The sequence below is a fragment of the Phascolarctos cinereus genome, unplaced genomic scaffold (assembly GCF_003287225.1).
Source record: "Phascolarctos cinereus isolate Bilbo 61053 unplaced genomic scaffold, phaCin_HiC Scaffold_1;HRSCAF=81, whole genome shotgun sequence".
Lineage (NCBI taxonomy): Eukaryota > Metazoa > Chordata > Mammalia > Diprotodontia > Phascolarctidae > Phascolarctos > Phascolarctos cinereus.
The window spans coordinates 115,432,061-115,457,635 of record NW_027555514.1 but is presented as its reverse complement, the minus strand read 5'-3'; the positions used below and the strand labels follow the sequence as shown (position 1 = coordinate 115,457,635).

Below are 25,575 nucleotides of genomic sequence, written 5' to 3'. Positions count from 1 at the left end.
AACAGCAGCCAGTTTTTACGGGGCTTGGATATCCTGGGATAGGACTGGGGTGGGGGGAGTGATAATTTGGTTATTAGAACAAGCCAAGGCTCCTCTAATCCAGGAAAGGAAGTTATGACTTTTTATTACACAGAAAACTAGGTGGGGGGCCTTTGGGTGAAGGGGGCTTTCTGAGGCTAAGATTCCCCCAAATCACAAGTTTCTATCTTCTTCCTAGCTAGTGCATAAGAAATTCAACTGGCTTAAATACTCCCCCCCACCCCAAGCCCTGAACTTGAGAGAATTCTGTTCTTTCTTGTCCATCACTCTCCCCTGCTCTGGCTCCAAAAACTTTTTTATTTGTTCAGGGTATATTTTGGTCACAGCCTGAATCAGTTTCAACCCTTCCCCTCTGACGACTTTTGGGGAACATGGCAGGGACCAGCCCAGTCCAGCTAGCTGTTTCAGACCCTCTACCTCAATGACACCATTGCCCACAAATTTGGGCCCTGGCTCAAGTATTTGTCACTATCCTCGAAGCATCTCTAGAAACAGCTGGTACTGTCCCTGGGCCCCTTTTTAGGGGCTGGGGGAACGAGGGGAATTAAAGGCAAGGACAGAGCCAGCAATCCAACCAAACTGGCATTCTTCCATTTCCATCTCTGTGCCTTTGCGTGGGCCACCCCTAATGTCTAGAATTCACTTCCTCCTCACTTCCACAATCTCTCAGTCACTTCAAGCATCACCTTCTACACAAAGCTCTCCCAATTTTCATAATGTTCCCAATTGCTAGAGCCCTCCTTCCTCAACTACCTTGTATTTATTTTGTGTCATTTCTGAGTGTATGTACACATACAAATACACACATACACATACATACGTATGTAGACCGTGTCCTATTGGATAGAGAACTGGCATTGAAGCCAGAAAGACTTGGGCTCAAGTCCCGCCCTTGATACAACTGACTGTGTGACCCTGGGCAAGCCACGTAACCTCTCAATGCTCTAGGGTAACACTCTAAGATTATAAGTTTCAGAAAAGGTGTTGATATACATTGGTAATTTATCTATACAATCACATGTGTTCATATATGTGTATGGGCCAGACCAGGGTGTATGTGTGTATACATATTTATACACACACACATATATGAATAAATGTATATGTATACCCATATATATCTTCATGTTATCTCCTCTAATGGAATGTAAACTCTTTGAGAACAGGGACTGTTTCAGCTTTACCTTAGAATGTTCAGCACCCAGCATATTTCCTGGCACATAGTAGGTGTTTAATAAACATTTGTTGAGTTACTGATTCTTTTTTTGCCTTTTGGTGAGGCAGTCGGGGTTAAGTGACTTGCCCAGGGTCACACAGTAACATACGTGTCAAGTGTCTGAGGTCACATTTGAACTCAGGTCCTACTGACTCCAAGGTTGGAGCTCTATCCACTGCGCCACCTAGCTGCCCTTTGAGTTATTGATTGATTAAATCTGTGAGGGAAGGCAGAGAAAGCTGCAGAGGGAATGACTTCTTTCATGACACTTCTCCCCACAGACAGCAAGGCCATTGTGGATGGGAACTTGAAGCTGATCCTGGGTCTTATCTGGACCCTGATCCTACACTACTCCATCTCCATGCCCATGTGGGAGGATGAGGATGATGAAGATGCTCGCAAACAGACTCCCAAGCAGCGGTTACTTGGCTGGATCCAGAATAAGGTGCCTCAGCTGCCCATCACCAACTTCAACAGAGATTGGCAGGATGGCAAGGCCCTGGGGGCCCTGGTGGACAACTGTGCCCCTGGTAAGGGATTCATATGGCTGTGAGGAGGGTTTTGAGGAAACCTTCATTCTATGATAACATAGAATCTGGATGTCTTGGGGGAAAGGGTTAGGAAGTATAAGAATCCTCTATCATGGAGCTCTTTAACAGTATAGAATGAGAACTGACCGACTGATCTTCACAATCAGAACTCATGTAATTCTCTCTACATAGCACTTTACTTTCCTTACTATTCTATGGGGTAGGTATGGCAACTCCCACTTTACAGAAGAAAAACTGAGGGTTAGAGATGTTGTCATTTTCCCATTTTCACATGGGAATTCTGTTCTTTCTTGTCCATCACTCTCCCCTGCTCTGGCTCCAAAAACTTTTTTATTTGTTCAGGCTCACAAATGTCAGAGTTGGGACTTGGTTAAACCCAGGTCTATCTAGTGCAAGATCAGTGCTCTTTCTACTTTCTATCTACATTAGGCAGAAGATTGAAGGAAACAGGACAGGGATGATAGTGAGAAGGCTGTAAGTTAGACCCAAGGAAGCATTTTCTTTCTAACAGCCAGGGTGGTGAAACATTGAAGCCATTAAAGAAGGGAGGTTGTGAGATCTCTATCACAGAATGCCTTTGAGAGTGGGGTAGCTAGTCTTAGATCATTGATACAGAGCTGGAAGGGACCTTAGAGGTCATCTAATCCAAATCTTTCCCTGTTCAAATGAGGTGGCTGAAGACAAAGAATGAATGAGTTTAAGTGACTTTGCCAAGTCACTTTTAAACAATCTAGATCTGTACTTTCATCAGTGTAGGGAACTCTCAATGTGGAACCTCCCTTCACCAATGCAGATTTTCAGCTTGTCTGTACCTTGAGTCTTAGAGAGTTGTCCATCAGTGGTGTGGGTAGGTGGCCTTTGGGAGGTTAAGTGACTTGTCCCTGGTCACACAGCTAGTGTATGTCAGAGGCAGGACTTGGACCTAGGTCTCCCTGACTCCACGACTAAACTTTATCCACTGTACTGCATTGCCTCTTGCTAACAAACATACAAATAGAAAATATCAGAGCCAGGTTTCAAACCCAAGTAGCCTGTCAGAGTATCTGAGCTCTATAACTGGTCATGTCTTTATTCTCTCCAAGAATCCCTTTAGATGTGTGTGGGAGGGAATCTTCCATTACAATGAAAGCAGTGCTTTCATTACATAGCTAGGACTGGAAGCCCTTTACCATTCCCTCTGTACTTCTCTCTCACAACAGGAGGCTGTTGAGCAAAGTACTAGAGATAGGGAAAATCAAAACCAAGAAAGAGCTAGGGAAATATATCGTTGGCAAGTTAAGGATTTATGTTTCTAATTTTCCCTGTTACCAGTCGGCAAGGTTTATCTTTTACCCTCCCAATCAAGCAAGGAATATTTGTGGGGTATATGGTGCATCTGCTGTCCCCTAGTGGTCAGTCTTGGTGCTGCAGTCCCCGGAGGCTCCTCTGTCCTTTGTAGAATCCTTCATCAATCTCCATTCCCCATGACCTGGAGCCAGCAGTGGAGATGGAGTGTGTGTGTGTGTGTGTGTGTGTGTGTGTGTGTGTGTGTGTGTGTGTGTGTGTAATGGGCAGGGGACTGAGTGGACAGCAGTCCTGCAGCCTCGGGAAGCATTCCCAGCTGTTGATCCCCTGCCTGAAGCTGCTCCTGCCAACAGTGAGCTCAGCCGCAGTGACTTGTCATGGATTGTGTGTTTTCGGCTGGCCCCTTCCCCTGCCCACTCTCAATCAACCATTCGCAGCCAGCCTGGGACGAAGGCCTTCCCTCACGTCCTGTGGACTGCCTTCCTTTCTGCTCCCCGTCTCTTAGGAGAGACCTTGGGGAATGCCTCGGGGTCCCACCAAGCTAGAAATGAAGACTTCTTGTGACTTCCATAGAGGATCCCTCATCTCCTATTATCCCTTTTAATGTCTTAGTTTCCTTGGAAATATGGGAGGAAATGGGAAGATGGTCTTACCATCCTCCTCCCAAGGATAGTATGTTAGGTGCTTAGAGATCCGAGGCGACAAGCTGAGGTGGGAGGGGGGTATGTTTTCAGGATTAGAGTAGAAGCTGTGGCTGAGATTGGAATGCTGCCTTCTCTTGCCTTACCTAGGGTAAACTTGAGTGTGTTGGGGCTGTTCCTAAGGATGGTAGGTGGCATTCTTGGAGTTTCCTTTCCCAGAGTCTGGGATGGGGCCTGAACAGGCTAGAGGCTGGCCTGAGAGGAGCATTGGTACCAGGCAGAGTCAGCCTGGGGGCAGAATGAACTCATTGTTGGCCTAAGTCAGAGCTGCCCGTGTTGGCTCCAACCTTGACTGTGCATCTTTGGATGGGGGCATCCCCAGGGTCTCTGCAGAAGTCTGGTTAGGCAGAAATGTCTTGGGGAAGGGGGAAGGAGGTCTGTCCAGCTTTTCTGGGGAAGCAGCCATCCTGGATTCTGTGTAGCTGGTTATATACCAGCTCTTCTCGACTTCCTCATCTGCAAAATGAGACAGTTGGATTAGATCTATCTAAAGTCTCTGCCAACTCTAATTCACCATCCCGTCCCCCTCCTCAGGCCTGTGTCCCGACTGGGAGGCGTGGGATCCCAACCAGCCAGTGGAGAATGCCCGAGAGGCGATGCAGCAGGCCGATGACTGGCTAGGTGTGCCACAGGTACGAGTGTGGGGCAGCAAAAAGAGGGCATGGGGGAGGGGCTGGCATCAAGGTTAGGATGTGAGTCCAAGTGGGTAGTGGATTGGCTGATGGGAGAGGCCCTAGGGAAAGAGCTGCAGAGTCAAGGTGAGAGCTGTAACTCTCTTGGGGGAGACGTGCCCGGAAGCAGAGGATGGGGAGCTGGGCTCTTGTAGGGTGGGGGGGATGTCTTGGTGGTAACCTCTGACCTTCCCCATGGCAGGTGATTGCCCCTGAGGAGATCGTGGACCCCAATGTGGATGAGCACTCCGTCATGACCTACCTGTCCCAGTTCCCAAAGGCCAAGCTCAAACCTGGAGCCCCTGTTCGATCCAAGCAGTTGGACCCCAAAAAGGCCATTGCCTATGGGCCTGGTATGTAGTCCTAGTCCCTGAGGGTACCCTGCCCTGGCCCCATCACAGGCATACCTCCATCACTTAGAGATCTCCTGGGACTCTGTCATACTTTGTGGCTTCTTTCTGTATATGCTAGAGCTGGCAGAACAGCCTTTCTCTGTTCCTGTCTGTCTTCTCTCATCTGTCCCTCTCAATCCCCTTTTCCACAGGCATCGAGCCTCATGGGAACACAGTGCTTCAGCCAGCCCACTTTACTGTGCAGACAGTGGATGCAGGACTGGGGGAGGTACTCGTGTACATTGAGGACCCCGAGGGCCACACTGAAGAGGTATGGCAAAGGAAGGCTTTGGGAGAGGCAGGGGGGCCTGAATAGCATCTAGCTGGCTGCTGGACTTAGCCACCATTTTGTGTAAACTATAGGAGATTGTTTCCATGTAACCCCATGTGCACCTTAGAGAGTTAGGGGAGGGTTAAAGTTAGTACCTGAATGATTAATAATTCCTATCCTCTCAACAGGCCAAGGTGGTTCCCAATAATGACAAGAACCGGACCTACGCTGTTTCCTATGTCCCCAAGGTGGCAGGGCTACACAAGGTATCTCCATACAAAACCCACCTGCTCACCCTTCTACACTTCCTCAGCTGTATAGCTGGTCATGTCTTGATGTCCATCTGCCAAATTCCATATTCCTTCTTAGTCTCCAGTGCAGGAGTGGGAAATGACCAAATTCAAAGTTTAACTAATTGATGAGCCTATGAGGACTTGGAGGGAAGTCCCTAGTATTCCAGGGACCTCTTCTTGACCCTGTGCTGTTTAACTCTTTCATTAATGAGTTTTGTGAAGGAATGGATTACATATTTGTCAGATTTGCAGATGATACAAAATTGGGAATACCTCTTGGTGACAATTGTAAATGTGACTAATAGGTCATACAGTTAATAAGTTAGATTCAAAAAAGATCCTGAAAGACTAGGACAGTGGGTTAAACCTATTACATTTAATAGATAAAATCCTAGACTTGAGTTCAAATAATTAATTTCCGCCAATATCATCTGGGGGAAGTGTAACTAGATAAGTATAGGAAAAGATCTGAGAGTTAGTGGAATGCAAGCTCAAGATGAATCAACAGGATGAAACAGCAGATATAATAATAATAATAATAATAATAATAACATCACTAATAATAATTCTATTTGGGGCTGCACTGAAGGATATAATGTCCAAGATTAGGAGGGTGATAGTCCTGCTGAACGTACCCCACCCTAATTGGACGATGTCTTGGTATATTATATTCAGATCTGGACACCATGTTTTAAGGATACCAAGAAATTGGGATATACACAGAGAAGGATGAATTTGGTGATGGGAGTAGAGACCATGCCTTGTTGGGATTAACTGAAGAAATTAGGAATGTTTAGCCAAGAGAAGGGAAGACCTAGAAGGTTGTCTTCCAATATTTGAAGTGCTTTAGCCTATAGAAGAAGAACTAGGGGCAGCTAGGTGGCACAGTAGATTGAGCACCAGCCTTGAAGTCAGGAGGACCTGAGTTCAAATCCAGCCTCAGACACATAACACTCACTGGCTGTGTGACTCTGGGCAAGTCACTTAACCCCAATTCAGCCTTCACTGAAAAAAAAAAAAAGAAGAAGAAGGACTAGCTGGGTTCTGTTAGATCCCAGAGAGAAGAACTAGGAACAGTGAGTGAGTGGGAGTTGTAGAGTGGCAGGTTTAGACTAGATATGAGGAAAGACTTTGAAGGGTTTGTCCTTATTCAGTTGTGTCCGACTCTTTGTGACCCCATTTGGGGTATTCTTGGCAGAGATACTGGAGTGGTTTGCCGCTTTCTTCCCCAGCTCATTTTATAGGTGAGAAAACTGAGGCAAACAGGGTTAAATGACTCATCCAGGGTCACACAGCTAGTTAAGTGTCTGAGGCTGGATTTGAACTCAGGTCTTCCTGACTCTAGGCTGGATGCTCTACCTATGGTGCTGGTGCCACCTAGCGATCCTTCTTAAGGATCCACAAATGGAATGGGCTGCCTCTGGAAGAGTAGGGGTTCCCCTGCCTAGAGGTTTTCCAGTGGAGGCTGGATAATCCCTAGGGGTCAGACATATTTTCTTCATCAGGTTCAGGTTCAGGTTGGACTAGATGTTTCCACAGGTCTCTCTTTTTTTTTTCAATCTATAATTCTGCGTGCCTATTTTGTCTCCCCCTCCCTCACAATCTGTATAAGTGTCCCCTGGGATATCTCTGGTATTTAGTGTCACCCCTTACGACCCCACCTTGAGCCTTTGATCTCTGACTTCCCAGGTAACAGTGCTCTTTGCCGGCCAGAATATCGAGCGCAGCCCCTTTGAGGTGAACGTGGGCATGGCCCTGGGCGATGCTAACAAGGTGTCAGCTCGAGGACCTGGTCTGGAGCCAGTGGGCAACGTGGCCAACAAACCCACCTACTTTGACATCTACACTGCAGGTAGGGGACGCTGGGGGTCGGGGTGGGAGTGCCACTGGCTCGTGGGGATTCCACACCACTGTGAGGGAGAGGAAGGGGAAGAGGAAGGAAGAGCAGGAGGGAGAAGAGGAGGGAGATAAATATAAAGGTCCCTGAGGGATCCCTGGCAGAGGAGGTGACGAAGGGTGTGGAAAAGAGGAGCAATGAGGAGGATGAGGGTGCCCGGCTACAGGTCCTATCAGACCTAGTTGTACCAGGAGCAAGCCAAGAAAGAGGGAGGGGAGGGAGGGAGGGGAGAGAGGAAGGGAGGGAAGAGGGAGAGAGAGAGACAGAGAGAGAGAGACAGAGAGAGACAGAGAGAGGCAGAGAGAGAGAGACAGAGACAGAGACAGAGAGAGACAGAGAGACACAGAGAGACACAGAGAGAGAGACAGAGACAGAGACAGAGACAGAGAGACAGAGAGAGACAGAGACAGAGAGAGACAGAGAGAGAGACAGAGACAGAGCGAGACAGAGAGACACAAAGAGAGAGAGAGAGACAGAGAGAGACAGAGACAGAGAGAGACAGAGAGACACAGAGAGAGGGACAGAGACAGAGAGAGAGAGACACAGAGAGAGACAGACAGAGACAGAGAGAGAGAGACAGAGACAGAGAGACACACAGAAAGAGAGAGACAGAGAGAGAGACAGAGAGACACAGAGAGATAGAGACAGAGAGACACAGAGAGAGAGACAGAGAGAGAGACACAGAGAGAGAGAGACAGAGAGACAGAGAGAGACAGAGACAGAGAGAGACAGAGAGACACACAGAAAGAGAGACAGAGACAGAGACAGAGAGACAGAGACAGAGAGAGAGAGAGAGAGACAGAGAGAGAGAGAGAGAGACAGAGAGAGAGAGAGAGAGAGAGAGAGAGAGAGAGAGAGAGAGAGAGAGAGAGAGAGAGAGAGAGAGAGAGTTTGTAGGTGTAAGGAAGGGGGCATCTAAAACTAAAAACTGATACCTGTGCCTTCCCCAACAGGAGCAGGAAATGGCGATGTTTCGGTGGTGATTGTTGACCCTCAGGGTCGGCGTGACACAGTGGAAGTGGCATTAGAGGATAAGGGTGACAGCACCTTCCGCTGCACCTACCGGCCTGTGCTTGAGGGGCCCCACACGGTACACGTGGCCTTTGCTGGGTCCCCCATCAGTCGAAGCCCTTTCCCTGTTCATGTGGCTGAAGGTGAGGACTCGTCCCCTCCTACCTCTCCTGACCATCCCTGTTGGGACCAGGGCAGAGCCTGCAGTTGCTTATAAGCAACTAAGATGGATAGATACTGTATGCAGGAAGAGAGTTTTTGAACCTAAGGATGCTTGTTAGACTCCTGGAATGAGCAGGAGAAGAAAATCCCAGGTGGGGGGACATTCGGCCGAGACTCTGTCCTGCCCAGAACCAAAAGACAGTGGGTCAGTGGAGAGCCACGTTTCAGAGCAGCTGAGCTGTGGGAAGGAATAAGGGGTAGCCCCGTTAAGTGAACCCTACCTTAGAGGGATTAAGGAGGATAACTACATACGGGGACTGGGGAGACACACCAAGGTTGCTTAACATTCTAGGACTCCCAGACTGGTGACACTCTATACTCATTCTTTCCCCCACCCTCAGACCACCTGATGCCGGTTACCCCCTCCATACCCATCGTCCACCAGGCCAAGAAAGTACCACCATGTTAGTACTATCGAGCTAGTTCAGAGGTGGGACTTAGCTGGTCACCCCATGGCATGGCCATAGCTGCCTGGCACTACCTGTGTTCCTTGGCATGGCCCAAGCCTTATGGGATTCGATGGCAATATCTGAATTCTGCGTCATTGCCTCAGTTCTATGCCATACTGTGTATTCTGTGGCAGGACCAGGCTCCTCGCCAGTGTCTGTTCTATGGCAGGACCAGGGCTCCTCGCCAGTGCCTGTGATCTGTGGCAGGACCAGGGCTCCTCGCCAGTGCCTGTGATCTGTGGCATCACCTATGTTTCATGGCATGCTTAGCTATTTAGGGACTAGAGGTAGCCCTGAGATGTGCAAAGGGTCTCTGAAGAAGGATTCTTTGGATGGGGAGAGTTCTCTGCCTGATAGTTCTCTATGTCTCACTGCTGAACCCACTAGTTCTTAGTGTTGGTGTCACTAAAGAATGTTCCTCAGGGCCCAACAGAGCCTCTGCTGCTCAAAACAGGGACACCACATGCTGCTTAGGGCTCCAGCACTGTGTGGGCAAACCTGTTGGCCCAGGGGGAGGGCAGGTGGGGGTGAGTCCTGAGGGAGAGGTGTAGGGCTGCATATCAGGACAGAAGTTGCATGAATGGACAGTAAGGGGCTTGAGGGACTGCATGAAGATATGAGGTCCTGCTGCCCATAGAAAGAAAGGAAGGCATGACCAGATTGAATGCCACTGAAGGTTAGGGGCAGGGACCATTTTGCCTAAATAAAAAGTCTCCTGCCTGGCCCCTCCAACGCTACCACTCTGCCCCCTCCCTCCACAGCTTGCAACCCGAACGCCTGCCGGGCAGCAGGCCGAGGCCTCCAGCCCAAGGGTGTCCGAGTGAAGGAGGTTGCAGATTTCAAAGTGTTCACTAAGGGTGCGGGCAGTGGAGAGCTCAAAGTCACCGTGAAAGGGCCAAGTAAGTGGGAAGTGGGGGAGTTGGGGGGAACAGGGAAACAGAGAATGGGGCCAGCAACCCCAAGCCCTTCTGAGAGGGGCAGATATGGGCGGTACTGTCCCTTCTCCTGGAGTCTGCCAATCTATTAAGTAACATTCAACCAGCTCTACCAATTCTCAGGGTTCTTGTGAAGATACGGTAAGAAAATATATGTGAAATAACTTAAATAATAATGCTGAAGAAACATAAATCAGCATTATTATCATTCATTATCTCTCTCTATAAGAATGGGATCTTCCTTTGATTTATATGTCCCATTGAGACCCAGGGGCTCTCCCTTTCTACGATGAGTCCCTAGAATCTTTTTTCTCCATGGGGAAACCTGGAGGGGAGAGTGGAGGTAGAGCCTCATAGCACCATCTGCCTCCCCACAGAGGGTACAGAGGAGCCAGTGAAGGTGCGGGAGGCAGGTGACGGTGTGTATGAATGTGAATACTATCCTGTGGTACCTGGAAAATATGTGGTCACCATCACATGGGGTGGCTATGCCATCCCACGCAGGTAAGTCCCCAGTCCTTCTCTGTTCCCAAGCCAGGCCCCAGTAGCACTGAATAGTGTTAGGATAGGAATCTCCTTTGCTGTACAATGTTAGGTTCATAAGATCCCAGGATTAAGCCCCGGGGCTGGGAGCTGGGTCCTAAACCCAGCACTGGCTTGTTTAATATTTTCCAAACTTGGTCTGTTCTGTGCCTTGACAAGGAAAGGAGGGGGGAGCCCTTATCCTTTGACATTGGAATTCCCTCCATTTGTGGGAATAAGGCAATCCCAGACTCCCTTTTCTCCTTCCTGGGACCTTGAAATGCCCTTCCTAGAATCTTCACATAAAATAGGTTAACTTTCTTATTCTGTTTACTAGAGAATATAAGAAAGTCAGGTGTCTGGGGGGAAAGGGGAAACGTTGGGGGAGCAATTTTTTCTTATCTTAATGAGAGTTCCTTCCCTCCCTCTCTTTCTTTCTCCTTTCCTCCCTCCTTTCTTTTCTTTCTTCCTTCTCCCTCTTTCTTCCTTGCTTCCTTTCTCTCTTCCTTCCTTCCTTCCTTCCCTTTTCCTTCCTTCCTTCCTTCCTCTCTTTCTTCCTTCCTTCTTCTCTTTCTCCCAGTCCCTTCGAGGTACAGGTGAGTCCTGAGGCTGGAGTCCAGAAAGTGCGGGCCTGGGGCCCTGGCCTGGAGACAGGCCAAGTGGGCAAGTCGGCAGACTTTGTGGTGGAGGCCATCGGCACAGAGGTGGGAACACTAGGTAAGTGACTAGGGGAAGGAGGCTGAGGACACCCAGTGAGTGATGGAGGAATGGAGACCAGGAATGTCTGGAGGTCACACCTTCTGTCTGTCTCTCCCTCTGTGCTCTTCAGGCTTCTCCATCGAGGGACCATCCCAGGCCAAGATTGAATGTGATGACAAGGGAGATGGCTCGTGTGATGTGCGTTACTGGCCTACAGAGCCAGGGGAGTACGCCGTCCATGTCATCTGTGATGACGAAGACATCCGGGACTCTCCCTTCATTGCCCACATTCAGCCTGCTGCACCAGACTGTTTCCCAGATAAGGTACTGGTCCTGTAGATCTGTGCTCAGCCCTCTGCGAATGAGGCTAGAGCCTTCCACACCAACACCCCCCTTTCTCTTGTCCTTCAACTTGCTATAGGTCAAGGCCTTTGGACCAGGGCTAGAGCCTACAGGCTGCATCGTGGACAAACCAGCAGAGTTCACCATTGATGCCCGTGCTGCTGGCAAGGGTGACCTCAAGCTCTATGCTCAGGTAAGGACGTTGTCCTGGATCCTTTGACCTTCTGGGGATTGTAGAAAGGCTTGAAAGGAGAAAGAAGTCCAGCTCAAAGACAAAGAGTTCTCTGGCTCAAAAATTATTAGACAGCCAGGGGACACAGTGAATTGAATGCTGGACCTGGAATCAGAAAGACCTGCATTCAAATCCTCCCTTCCATAGAAAACTTGCTAGCTGGGCAAGTCACTTAACCTCCTTCTTCCTCAGTCTCTCATCCAGAAAATGTTGATAATAATAGTCCCTACCTCACAGGGTTGTTTTGAGAAACAAAGAAGGTAACATGTGCTTTATGAATGCTAGCTGTTATTACTCATGTCAGAATATTAGAGTGGGCAGGGACGTTAAAGGTGAAATTACTCACCCAAAGTCCTACAACTAGTCAGGGTCCAAGCTGGGAGTATAACCCATGGTTCTTCTCTCCGCCCCATGGTCCTTTGCTCATGACCACGTGAGGTACTGGTGCCTGTGCTATGACTGAAGTGAAGTGGGATGGGGGCGTGATAGCATGGAACATGGTTGTTGAATGATGGGGATGGTCTGATTCTGGCAAGAGATCAATGGTTGAAGTCAGGCCTTCTTCCTGAACTTAGGCCCCATGGTATGTATCTGCTTATTTCCACAGGATGCTGAAGGCTGCCCTATTGATATCAAGGTGGTTCCCAATGGAGATGGCACTTTCCGATGCTCCTATGTGCCCACCAAGCCCATCAAGCATACCATCATTGTCACCTGGGGAGGGGTCAATGTCCCCAAGAGCCCCTTCCGGGTATGTCTTCCTAATTCCCACCCAGAATTCAGGTGATTTGCTCCTCCTCCAATAGTGACCTGCACCCTAGACATGTACTGTCTAGCTGCCAGTGAGAGAGCAGATCCTGGGCACCCCCTAGGCATGCTGCTTCTTCCCCACCCTCAGGACCTTTGGGGAAAGACCAAAATTTATCTGAGAGCCGAGGGTAAGGGAGATGAGGACTTGCAGAAACTCCCGATCTCCTCGGGAAGGGAACGGATATCTTAGCACTTCATGCCGGACACTGTTATTTTGCAGGTAAATGTTGGGGAGGGCAGTCACCCTGAGAAGGTGAGAGTGTATGGTCCAGGAGTGGAGAAAACTGGCCTCAAAGCTAATGAACCAACTTACTTTACTGTGGACTGCAGTGAAGCCGGACAAGGTATGCGGGTGGAGATTGGACTGACAAGTGGTGGGACCAAGTATGGGTGTGGCTAAATGGGAAGTGGGAATGGGGGGGTAGGGGGACCCTCCGTGTGAGGGCTAGGAAAGAGGATTAGAATTCCGGTTCACTCCTTCTGTACCTTTATAGATGAGGAAACTGAGGTCCTGCTGAAGGCCACACACTATAAACATGGCTGAAAAGCAGGCTGTACATAATAGAGAGTCATAGTTTCATGTACAATCCTCTTTTTTATCTTCTACTATGTATATGGAAATGCTTGTTTTATTTGGCGTTTGTTCAGTTCAGAAAGAAAAAAAAGTTCTTAACAATTCCCAAAGAATGACACGGCTGTGACTGCTTGCATAGGTAGTCATGGGGTGGGGGTGAGGGGGCAGGGGGCAGGAGGAGGTAGAGCCAGAGGGGAAGGGGGCTTTGCTGGTGCCCGCTGTGGCCATGGTAGTAACCAGGCTCTTCTCCCCTCAGGGGACGTGAGCATAGGCATTAAGTGTGCCCCAGGTGTTGTGGGTCCTGCTGAAGCAGACATTGATTTTGATATCATCAAGAATGACAATGATACCTTCACTGTCAAGTACACACCCCCTGGGGCTGGCCACTACACTATCATGGTGCTGTTCGCTAACCAGGTACTCTCCCTTCCCTTCCTGGTCAAGGATGGTTCCTTTTCTCCTCTTCACCTGCCCCATAAACCCCAATCTTTTAAAAGCGAGTAATACACTTTTAAAGATACTGTTTTTCAGGCATGTATCCTTAGGAGATGGGAAACACAGAGAAGAGGGGAATTCTGATACTGCCCCAAGCTCTACAGTGGACATTGTCAGCTCTGGGCTCGAGGATTCCTGGGTTCCCTTAATATGTCCCCTTCAGCTATTTTGTCTCCATCCTCTGCCTCAGTTTTCCCCTTGTCAGATAATCTCGTCTCCCTTTCACTATTCTGCCTTTCATTTGCCTGGTAAAGAGCCAGCTGAGCCAGTGAGACATCTATGGCCAGTCCCGTCTTATGGCCACCAATGACTCCTTTTAGGGGCCCATGTCTTGGGGCTGGAGTATCTGGGAGTGTTTGTCTGGGAGGGGACAGGAGAGTTCTAACTTGCCTCTTTACCCTTCCCTCTCCTAGGAAATCCCAGCCAGCCCCTTCCACATCAAAGTGGACCCATCCCATGATGCCAGCAAGGTCAGAGCCGAGGGTCCAGGGCTCAGCCGCACCGGTAAGTGCCTGCCAGGGCTGCCTCCTGCCTCTGCCATCTGGGGAGGAAAAATCAGGCCCCCATAGCCCCCTAGTTCCCTACATTTTGCTTACTCTCTTCTCCCCCTCTCTCCCCTTGGGTTCCCAGGTGTGGAAGTTGGGAAGCCAACACACTTTACGGTGCTGACCAAGGGTGCTGGTAAGGCCAAGCTGGATGTTCACTTTGCTGGGGCAGCCAAGGGAGAGGCTGTTCGAGATTTTGAGATCATTGACAACCATGACTATTCCTACACTGTCAAGTATACAGCTGTCCAGCAGGCAAGTTTCCTTCTTCCCGTCCCTCTTCTGCATCCCTGCCTCGACTACACAGTGTCCATAATATCTCCGGGGCCCTAGGTCTTACCCTTTCTTCTCGAGACTGTTCTGCCGCTCTTTAACTCTTTCCCTCCCCATTATCTTCAGGTCTGATAACTCCCTTTCCCCAGTAACTATGACTTTGGTTTAGTCTGTTTCCTCTCTTTAAAAGATGGTGCTGATGGGCATGGCAGTAGGTGGCAGAGTGCTTGCTCTCTAGGGCAACTGCTGGCTATAACTCCCCATTTCTTTCATCAGGGTAACATGGCAGTCACTGTGACTTATGGTGGGGATCCTGTCCCTAAAAGTCCCTTTGTGGTGAATGTGGCACCCCCTCTGGACCTCAGCAAGGTCAAAGTTCAAGGCCTTAACAGCAGTAAGTGTATATGTGTGTGGGAGAAGCAATAGGTGGGTGAGGGTTGGTGAAGGGAGGAAAGGGAGGTTGGTGAGAAGAGGGGTAAGGAGAAGCAGGGCTTGGAAGGAAATGGGGTCTGTGATTTCCCTCCTCCTCATCACTGCCCCTTGCCATCTGTCTCTTCCTCTACCTTCCATGGCACAGAGGTAGCTGTGGGACAGGAGCAGGTGTTCACAGTGAACACTCGGGGTGCAGGCGGCCAGGGACAGTTAGATACGGATGACTTCACCCTCACGCCGCCCCATCCCCTGCAAGTTGGAACCAGGAGGTGGAGCAGAGGCCCAGGCTGTTCGATACATGCCTCCTGAGGAGGGGCCTTACAAGGTGGACATCACCTATGATGGACACCCAGTGCCTGGCAGCCCCTTTGCTGTTGAGGGTGTCCTGCCCCCTGACCCCTCCAAGGTAAGCTGGGCATCACCAGGATGGAACTGAGAGGGACTGGCAAAATTAGGGCTGGAGACAAAGTGAAGGGTATGAGTCTCAGAGGCAAGAAAGGCTGATGTACCCAAGAAATGATCAGTGTGTGTGTGTGTGTGTGTGTGTGTGATGGGGGCAGGGAAGGCTGGCTTCAGAGATAGACTCCAAAAGTCCCCCTCAGCCCTTGAGGAATACCCACAGAAGAGGGAGGGGGCCTTGGTGAGAAGAAACAAATCTCCCAGGATCGTCACTGAGTCCAATGAGTAGCTAAACCAAGGATCCTCTTTGCATTGTCCTTGGCCAGTAGTCACTCAGCCTCTGCCTATTTGAGTCTAAGTCAGGAAGGATTTGAACCCGAGTTCAAATCCTGCTGCAGTCACTTACTAGCTATGTGACTTTGGGCAAATCATTTAATCTCTCTCTGCCTCAGTTGCCTCATCTGTAAAAATGGGGAAAATTATAGCACCGCCCTCCTGTGTTGTTGCGAGGATCAAAGGAGATGGATAACACATGTACAGTGCTTTGCAAACCTTAGAGAGCTCTCGAAAGGCTAGGTAAATGCTTATTGGGCATTGGCTCCAGGATAGACATGGAGTTTGATGCAATGTGGATACAGAGGAAAGAAAGACACATCCTCAATCTTCCAAGATTTTGTGACCTTGGGGGGAAATCAAGACTATGCACACAAAACGAGGAATAATGTAAAACAGTGAGAGAGAACATGTCATGGTAGATAAAGATCATCTGGGTTCAAGACCCACCCCAGGCACACACTGGCTGTGTGACCTTGAACAGGTCACTCAGCCTTTTAATGCTTAAGATGAAGGGTCTTCACTGAGATTTCAGGAGGTTTGTGAACTTTGGATGAGGAAAAAATGACATTTTTATTTTCGGTAACCTGTAATGGAAACAACCATTTCTTTCAGTTCTTTGAAAATATTACTCTGAGGAGTCCATGTGTTTTACTGGTCTGCTAAAAAAATGTTTCAAAGTTCTGCCAGCCCTAAGAATATAAGTTATAAAGAAAGTACCAGCATGTATAACAGTACAGTTGTAAGGACTACATTGTCTGTCTACTTTGCCTTGGCTTGGCGTAACTTAATGCTTTAGGGGTTCAGAGAAGGGAGAGATTATTATGGTTTGAAATAGTCAGGAAAGTCTTCCTGAAGGAGGTAGGATTTAAGGTAGGCTGGGTAGGATTTAAATAATAGGACAGAAGGAGTAGTATTCCCACTCAGCATGAGTGGGGCTTATCTCCTTCTCCAAGGGCCCTCTCTAGCCAGGACCTCTGAAAGACAGGATGACCCTGGGGACGTGGCAGATGTTTGAGGGTCTAGAGTGAGCAAACTGGATCCAAGAAGAGGCTGTCATCCCTATGGTGTCTTCTATCCCTTCTTTTTCCCCAGGTGTGTGCCTATGGTCCTGGACTCAAGGGTGGCTTGGTGGGTACCCCAGCACCATTTTCCATCGACACCAAGGGTGCAGGAACAGGGGGCCTGGGGCTGACAGTAGAAGGTCCCTGCGAGGCCAAGATTGAATGCCAGGATAATGGAGATGGCTCATGTGCGGTAAGCTACCTGCCCACAGAGCCAGGAGTATACCATCAACATCCTCTTTGCTGAGGCCCACATTCCGGGCTCACCCTTCAAGGCAGACATCCGACCAGTCTTTGACCCTAGCAAGGTTCGGGCTAGTGGGCCTGGGCTGGAGCGAGGTAAGGCTGGTGAAGCGGCCACCTTCACCGTGGACTGCTCAGAAGCAGGAGAGGCCGAGCTGACCATCGAGATCCTGTCTGATGCTGGAGTAAAGGCCGAGGTGCTGATCCACAACAATGCTGATGGCACCTACCACATCACCTACAGCCCTGCTTTCCCTGGCATCTACACCATCACCATCAAATATGGAGGACACCCTGTCCCCAAATTCCCTTCCCGGGTCCACGTCCAGCCTGCGGTTGATACTAGTGGCATCAAGGTCTCTGGGCCTGGTGTGGAGCCCCATGGTGAGTGGAAAGATGGGGAACTGGGAGCAGGTGGGAGGAGTTGCATTATCAGGCTGGAAAAAGAGACTAGGAAGGTAGATGTGGAAGGTAAATGGGGGAAAAAGAGGTTAGGGAAGTTAGAAAAGGGAAAGGAAGGAGCTGAAGGAGATTGATCAGAAGAGGGGGGAGTGGTATGGAGGAGCTGAAGGACCAGGAAATGATGGAGATGGATGAGGGGAATTGGAGGAGTGAGAAAAGGAAGGGAATTGTTGATTGGCCTGAATAAAGGAAAAGATAGTCAATCAGAAAGTTCTGGGGGTATTAGGTTGCCCCAGTGGAGATGCCAGGGAGAAAACAGTAGCTGAGGTATCAGGGTGGAGGAAGAAGCAGCCCAGGGTGGGGAGTATCAAAGTGTGAAAGGTGACCAGAGGAGAGTGGGGCTTGCCTGCCACTGAGGTCTGAAGGGCCAGAGGCTGCAAGGAAAGGCTTACACTAGGGTACAAGTGGGGGACATCCAGGGCTTGATTCAGAAAGATAAATGAGGGGCATGTTATGGGGATAACAGTGAAAATGTGGAAGTAAGGGAGAAGACATCTAGATGGGGCTCTAGTCTGACAGCGGGAAAAGAAAGGGCCCAGGCTTATCTTTGAGAAACTGTTGAGGTAGAGCAGTAGGGTCCTATGAAGGCTGACCTTCTCATCCTGCTCTTCTGTCCTGGCTCCCAGGTGTTCTCCGAGAGGTGACCACAGAGTTCACCGTGGATGCTCGATCCTTGACTGCTACAGGTGGGAACCATGTGACAGCACGGGTGCTCAACCCATCAGGAGCTAAGACCGACACCTACGTGACAGACAATGGGGATGGCACCTACCGAGTGCAGTATACTGCCTATGAAGAGGGTAAGGAGGCAGGGACATTGGGGTTCGGGCACCCAGTCACCAAACGGGGGGAGGAGTTAAACATAGAAGTCACACTGCAGCAGGGCATGGGGTGGGTGGATCCATATGCCCTGGCCCTTCACTGGGAAGGGTGTCACCAGCTTCTCCAGCTCCTCTCCCCAAACTTCTGCATACCTTATGATGCATCTGGTTATGTTGCCGTCCTCAGGCGTCCACTTGGTAGAGGTGTTATATGATGAAGTGGCGGTTCCCAAGAGTCCATTCCGAGTTGGTGTGACCGAAGGCTGTGACCCATCCCGTGTCAGGGCCTATGGGCCTGGCCTAGAGGGAGGGCTGGTCAACAAAGCTAACCGCTTCACCGTAGAGACCAGGTACGTGCTTATCCCTGTCTCCACTCTCCTCCACACATCTTCCCTTCCCTCCTGGTTTACCAAGTCTAGCAATGGTTCGATAGTCAGAGCATCTGGTTTCAAATCCCACCTCTGATTGCTACCTTGGGCAAGTCACTTTACTTCCCGCTGTGTCAGTTTCCTTATTTGGGTGGGGGGTGGTAGAACTGGACTCGAGGGTCTTCCAGTTCAGGAGCTGTGAATCTATGAAAAAGGGAGGGTTGGCATGCCATATCTCTGGATTCCTAGGTCCTTCTCCCTGGAAAATTTCTAAAACAATTTCTCATCCCTGTCCCATAACATCCCCAGCCCTTGTCTGGATGCAATAAATACTAGGAGAAAACCCAAACATTCCAAACCAGCATACAGCAGGTGTTGCTGAGGAGTCATATCTCACCTCTTCCATTTAGTCTCTCTCCTTCCCTCCCTTCCATGGCTCTCCCTCCCCATCTCCCTCCCCTGATCTCTTGTCATGGCTGAGCTAATGGAGGCTGTTCTGCAGGGGAGCTGGCACGGGGGGCCTGGGCCTAGCCATTGAGGGGCCCTCAGAAGCAAAGATGTCCTGTAAAGACAACAAAGATGGCAGCTGCAGTGTGGAGTATATCCCCTTCACCCCTGGAGACTATGATGTCAACATCACTTTTGGAGGGCGTCCTATCCCAGGCATGGTCACTGAGGCAGGGGAGAGGTTGAAAGGGCATGGTGTGTGTGGGGGGTGCAATGTGGTGGAAAGAGTGGTGGAAAGGTAGGGGAAGAAATGGATAGCTCATAGAGTTCAAAGAATGGAGCTAGAGGCAGTGCTGAAGGTTGGGAGATATACAGATATACACATGTGTGCATATATATACATACATACACACATGTCCATATATGAGGCCAGATGGATTCTGGGGCCAGAGTCAAACTCAGGTTTCTATGACTCCAGGTCCAGCACTCTGTCCACTTACCATGTAGTTTAGAATAGCTCTAGGTCTTGAAAGCAACAGTATTTACATTTCTTTAAATGTTTTACCAATATGGGCTTCTACCAATCCAGACAAGACACCTCCTTTCACCCCTTGCCTCTCTGGCCCAGAATATCAAGGTTTTGCCATGTAGTTCTCACCATCTAAGTTAGTTGGTACTTGTTTATATACTGATGTGTTTCATGAGATGGCAGATTGCATAGTGGAAAGGGTGCTGGACTGAGTCCGGAAGATCTGAATTCAAATCCTGCCTCAGACACTCCTCATTGTATGACCCTGGGCAAGTCAGTTAACTTCTTTCTGCCTCAGTTTCCTCATCTGTAAAATAAAGATGACAGCACCTACTTTTTGAAGATCAAGTCAGATACATATACTATATCAAGCACTTTGTACTCCATAAAGCACTGTATAAATGCTAGTAGGTAGTATTAGAATGCCCTGATGCGTTGTCTTATGGTCCTGTCTTCGCTCTGGGACTGTGGGCTTCTGGAGGATGAAGCCCCTGACTATCCTTTCTTCCCTGTCCTCTCTCAGGATCTAGTACCTACAGCATATTAGTGGTGGTGATAAGGGGTAGGGGAAGAGAGGAGCTCAGAATTTTTAGTCTGTCTCTGGGAGGTTAACCCCTTTTTCTTCTTGCAGGGAGCCCATTCCGAGTGCCAGTGAAGGATGTGGTGGATCCTGGAAAGGTGAAGTGTTCAGGCCCTGGGCTGGGAGCTGGTGTCCGAGCCAGAGTCCCCCAGACCTTCACAGTAGATTGCAGTCAAGCCGGACGAGCCCCACTGCAGGTGGCAGTGGTAGGACCCACAGGTATGGAGAGAGTTGGGGGAAAAGTAGATGGCGGAGGGAAGAATGGTAATGAGCTCAGAATCTTCTTAGAGGCCTGTGAAACCACCTGTCTGATTTCTTCTGCACTCTCCTCCCTTCCCAGGAGTGGCGGAACCAGTCGAGGTGCGAGATAAGGGGGATGGTACCCACACTGTGAACTATACCCCAGCCACTGACGGCCCATACACTGTGGCTGTCAAGTATGCCGACCAGGAGGTGCCACGCAGGTGAGCCAGAATGAGAGTCATCTGGGGGGTGGACAGCCACGGCAAAGGCAAAACCTGCTACTCCTCTGATTGTGGGGATAGGGGAAATCCTCAAAAAGTCAGGTTCCCCAGAAAGCACCCTATGCTCGGGTCTTGGGGGCTCATGCTCTGCTCTATACTGTTCAGCTCAACTAAGTGGGGTGGGGAACAGGCCTGCTGAACCTGGGATGACTATCCTCCCTGGCTCCCCACTAACTCTCGGCCCCTTGCTCCCAGTAATCTCTGTCTCACTCACCACAGTTCCAGCAATGGCATGCCTGTGAGAGTAGAGTATGGACCCAGCCTTGGGAAGAGAAGTAGGTGGGAGGAGCGATTCCTTTGCACTAACTGTCCACGCCTCATTCTTTTTACCTCTAAGCCCCTTCAAGATCAAGGTGCTACCCGCTCATGATGCCAGCAAGGTCCGAGCAAGTGGCCCTGGGCTCAATGCTGCAGGCATCCCAGCCAGCCTTCCTGTGGAGTTCACCATCGATGCCAGAGATGCTGGAGAGGGACTGCTTACTGTCCAGATTCTGGTGAGGGCCCCACCTTGTCCGGGGTCAGGGGCATAGCTCGTTTTAAGGGGGTAGGGGTCCCAAGTTTGCAGCAGGGACCGTTGGTGTAAGCTCTGAACCTGACACTGATATCTCTTCCCTCCACTCCCACCCCAGGACCCTGAGGGCAAACCCAAAAAGGCCAATATCCGAGACAACGGGGATGGCACATATACCGTATCCTACCTACCAGACATGAGCGGTCGATACACCATCACCATCAAGTATGGGGGTGATGAGATCCCCTACTCCCCCTTCCGAATCCATGCCTTGCCTACTGGGGATGCTAGCAAGTGTCTTGTCACTGGTGAGCATTCCCCTTTGGTCCCTTCCTATCAGGTTTGCTGCTGTCCCTCATAATCCTTCATACACCCAACACACAGAGTGCCAGACACAGCAAGGGCTATGGAGCTGAGGGGGAAATAGAGGTCAGAGCTTTCCTTCTCTCCTTGCCACTGTTGTCCCTGCCCCAGTCCCCCAAATGCTCTCTATGCTCTGTCTGCACCAGTCTCACACTCTTGTCTCTTTTCAGTGTCCATCGGCGGTCATGGCCTAGGTGAGTACTGTATCTGTTCTCTCTATGTGAGGGTCCGGGCCACAGGGATAAAAGAGAGGGGATGGGGATCTAGCCCCAAGTGTCTGTGCTTCTCTGGGTCTCCCTTTCCTCGTTGCAATATGAAGGGGGTTGGATTGAATGATCTCGATGATCCTGTCCAACATGAAAACCATATGATCCTGTGACTGGGTGCTTTGTCCTCTGACTGAGCCATGACTCGTGAGGACACCTCACAGTCTCACCTGATGGCCATCACTCTTCTTCATCATTTCCCTCTCTCCTGAAAAGTGCCTGATCATAGTTGCCTTCTTTGTCCTCATCAAATGCTCTCCCCTGTTCTTCCCATGTGGCCAAGCCAACTGGAAGGCCACATGGCCCCTGACCGTGTCTTACCCTCCCCCCCCACAGGTGCATGCCTGGGTCCCCGCATCCAGATTGGGGAGGAGACGGTCATCACAGTGGATGCCAAGGCAGCAGGAAAGGGCAAGGTGACATGCACGGTATCAACCCCAGATGGGGCAGAGCTGGATGTGGATGTTGTAGAAAACCATGACGGCACCTTTGACATCTACTACACTGCCCCTGAGCCGGGCAAGTATGTCATCACCATCCGGTTTGGAGGAGAGCACATTCCTAACAGCCCCTTCCATGTATTGGTAAGTGCCTGAGGGCAGAGGGGCAGAGGGGAGGGAGACCACAGATTGGATATGTGAATTAGGCCCTGTTAGAGGCAGACTGAGGCATTATATATAACATATAATGCAATTATATAATATATTGTATTATATATATCATATATATATGATGTTGTATGGTGAAACTCCTTTCTAAAGTACTTTCCTATACTTCAGATGGGGGGGGGGGCTCATTCAGGTCAGATACAGTCTCATACACTTAGTAGACTTTTGTGACATTCACACAGAACACTTCTGATTTCAGCACCATTCCTGTTCCTGGGTACCAGTTCTAAAGTATACTTTCATGTAGGCATAAGTAGCAGTCATTCCCCTCCATCCTCTTTGAGAATTTAGCCATTCCTATGAAGTTGGAAGCTTTCAGCCAATGGACTTGTGTCCACCCTGCCCCTACCTTCTCTGGCTGTTCACCCCCTGAGGTGGGGGGCAGGACAGTGGTGACTCATGGTCTGAATCCCTAGTCCTTTGGGGGAGGGCACTTGAGCTCATCAGTACTCCAAAGGCCCAGCCACTCGTGTTAGCCTGTTCTCACGTCAGCTTTGGAGACCATGTTGACCTGTGTCATCTGTCATTCTACCAAGATAATGCATATTGGCCTGTGTTGGACCATTTATTAAGATGAATTAAGCACTGTGCGGTCAGCCTATAGTGATCCTCCATAACTCCATGTTATTCCGTGTCTTGCTTCCTTAGGCATGTGACCCCATTCCCCACGTGGAGGAGCCATGTGACACCCTACAGCTGCGCCAGCCCTTCCCTACACACCAGCCCAGTAGCTACCCCACCCACTGGGTACCTGCTTTAGCAGAGGGGTCTCTGTCTTCCTTTTCCTCCCCTTTCTTTCTTATTCTCAGCCTTCAGGGTTATGTTAGGTTAAAATGCCTTCCTTCAGAGTTAGGGTCCCCCCCAAAAAAGACAGGGTATGCATAGGATATGCGAATGATGTGCCCAGCTCAGGGAGGGTGCATTGTCCTGGGAATCTCATATCAGGGAATGGGAAGCCTGTCTCTGAGCCTGGCAAGCACAGTGTCTCATCCTTTTTTTCCTCCACCTCATTTCTTGCAGCTCCTGCATTCTCTTCTGCTGAGCCACCTCCTGCCATTAACTTTACTTTTCTTTCTTTCTTTTTTCCTTCTGACTTTCTTTCGGGGTATGGAGTGGGATTTCCACTTTCCTTGACCGACTGTTACTAATCATGCCTTTCTTCTTTCCCTTTTCCCCAAGGCCACAGATGAGCCAGTGGTCCCAGCAGAGCCCATGGAGTCCATGTTGAGACCCTTCAACTTGGTTATCCCATTTACAGTCCAGAAGGGAGAGATCACAGGTACCATCTTTCTAGGGTCATACTAGCAGAGAATTTCAGGATTGGAAGATTATTTAGATATTGTACAGAGGCAACATAGCTTGTTAGTGGCAGAGCCAGAATGACAACCCAGGCCTTAGGATCACGGGTACTGGCTGCTTTCTTCTATTTATACCATAATTACTTCCTGAGCTTAAGCAGGTCTCCTGGCCTGGTAGAACAAAATGGTCATGTTCTCTTCCCTTCTCAGGGAAGCAGCCAACCCTACTAGGTAGGAGCAATGTGGAGAGAGGCTGAGTTAGACTCTCCTGAGACACGGGAATGGGAAAAGATTTTGCCCTCTCAGAAAATAGTGGGATGGGGGAGTGAGACCAGGTAGATTTGTGGGGTGAAAGGGGCAGATGTCTCCACCTCTGTGATACTGACTATACCGTGGCCTACCAGGGGAAGTGCGGATGCCCTCCGGGAAGACTGCAAGGCCCAATATCACAGATAATAAGGATGGCACCATCACAGTGAGGTACGCGCCCACTGAGAAGGGACTACATGAGATGGGGATCAAATATGATGGCAATCACATTCCTGGTAAGTTGATTGGAGGGGGGTGCTAAGATCTAGGTGGGGTGAGAGTCAGCAGAGCCAGGAACTATTGAAGGCAGCTGAAGGACCATTAAAGACAGTTACAACTGATTAGCACAGGGAACGTAGGGTTGGGGACAAGGAGCCTGTTGGAAAGGGAACTGGGGGCGTCCTGGAGTGGGGAGATGAGGTGGGAGTTAGGTTACTTAGAAGCAGAGGAGGCTACAGGCAACTTTAAATATATAGGTGGGAGCAGCTAAGTGGTACAGCGGATAGAGCACTGACCCTGGAGTTAGGAAGATCTGAGTTCAAATGTGGCCTCAGACATTTACTAGCTGTGTGACCCTGGGCAAGTCACTTAACCCCAACTGCCTCAATAAATAAATAAATACAAATATATAGGTGTCCGGATTTTGAGAAGTTGGAAGGACTGATGGAAGGAGTTAGAGCAACTACAGCTCTCTGATGCCTTAATCCTGTGCTCTCTTCTCCCTCCCCCAGGGAGTCCCATGCAGTTCTATGTTGATGCCATCAATAGCCGCCATGTGAGTGCCTATGGGCCAGGCCTGAGCCACGGCATGGTCAACAAGCCAGCCACCTTCACGATTGTCACCAAGGATGCTGGGGAAGGTAAGTGCATGGATGAGATGAAATTTGGGGGTGGGGTGGGGTGTGAGGGAGAGTTGCAAACAGCCCGGACCCTGGTCATCTCTAACATCAGTTCCTCCAACACTCCCCTAGGGGGCCTGTCTCTTGCTGTGGAAGGCCCATCTAAGGCAGAGATCACCTGTAAGGACAATAAGGATGGCACCTGCACGGTATCCTACCTCCCTACTGCTCCCGGGGACTATAACATCATAGTCCGTTTTGATGACAAGCACATCCCAGGGAGTCCCTTCACTGCCAAAATCACAGGTACCATTTGTTCTTCTGTATCCCTGATGAATGTTTACTGAATGTCCATGCACCAACACCGAGCCCTGTCCTTGATGTGGGAGAGCATGTGAAGAATACAGTCAGATTATTGACCTTAGGGGTCTTTATGGCCCCTCTTGGGGAGACACAGCATTCGCACATACGGAACCACCATAAAGGCAACGTGTCTGTGAGGGAAAGCTGCTTGTTTAGTAAACCCCAGAACAGAAGAACCTAAGGGACACCCTCTTGAAGTTTTAAGGAAGTAGTTTTAGGGTAAATGAAAGCTTCCAGAAGATTCCGTTCTGATGTCTCCCCTCTCTTCTTCCCTCTCACTGCCACTACCCTACTTTAAGCCCTTATTTCCTCTTTTCCCTAGATCATTGTAA

The 25,575-nt window shown here is 49.7% G+C and overlaps 1 protein-coding gene across 1 annotated transcript in view; it reads left to right on the top strand.

Moving 5' to 3' along the window:
* FLNC (filamin C) overlaps positions 1-25,575 on the top strand; it is a 43,000-nt gene that overhangs the window by 5,190 nt on the left and 12,235 nt on the right. Inside the window, 36 exon segments of the mRNA XM_021002396.2 lie at positions 1,537-1,785; positions 4,326-4,423; positions 4,665-4,815; positions 5,007-5,125; positions 5,314-5,391; positions 7,108-7,270; positions 8,269-8,469; positions 9,759-9,896; positions 10,310-10,436; positions 11,035-11,171; positions 11,284-11,477; positions 11,575-11,688; positions 12,335-12,478; positions 12,758-12,881; positions 13,368-13,528; positions 14,020-14,110; positions 14,237-14,406; positions 14,701-14,818; positions 15,002-15,071; positions 15,073-15,262; positions 16,684-16,871; positions 16,873-17,279; positions 17,984-18,157; positions 18,366-18,528; positions 19,049-19,209; positions 20,154-20,321; positions 20,443-20,566; positions 20,964-21,120; positions 21,256-21,445; positions 21,671-21,694; positions 22,103-22,350; positions 23,083-23,181; positions 23,614-23,713; positions 24,137-24,277; positions 24,773-24,901; positions 25,013-25,186. Of these exon segments, the coding sequence (XP_020858055.1) occupies positions 1,537-1,785; positions 4,326-4,423; positions 4,665-4,815; positions 5,007-5,125; positions 5,314-5,391; positions 7,108-7,270; positions 8,269-8,469; positions 9,759-9,896; positions 10,310-10,436; positions 11,035-11,171; positions 11,284-11,477; positions 11,575-11,688; positions 12,335-12,478; positions 12,758-12,881; positions 13,368-13,528; positions 14,020-14,110; positions 14,237-14,406; positions 14,701-14,818; positions 15,002-15,071; positions 15,073-15,262; positions 16,684-16,871; positions 16,873-17,279; positions 17,984-18,157; positions 18,366-18,528; positions 19,049-19,209; positions 20,154-20,321; positions 20,443-20,566; positions 20,964-21,120; positions 21,256-21,445; positions 21,671-21,694; positions 22,103-22,350; positions 23,083-23,181; positions 23,614-23,713; positions 24,137-24,277; positions 24,773-24,901; positions 25,013-25,186 (5,484 nt within the window).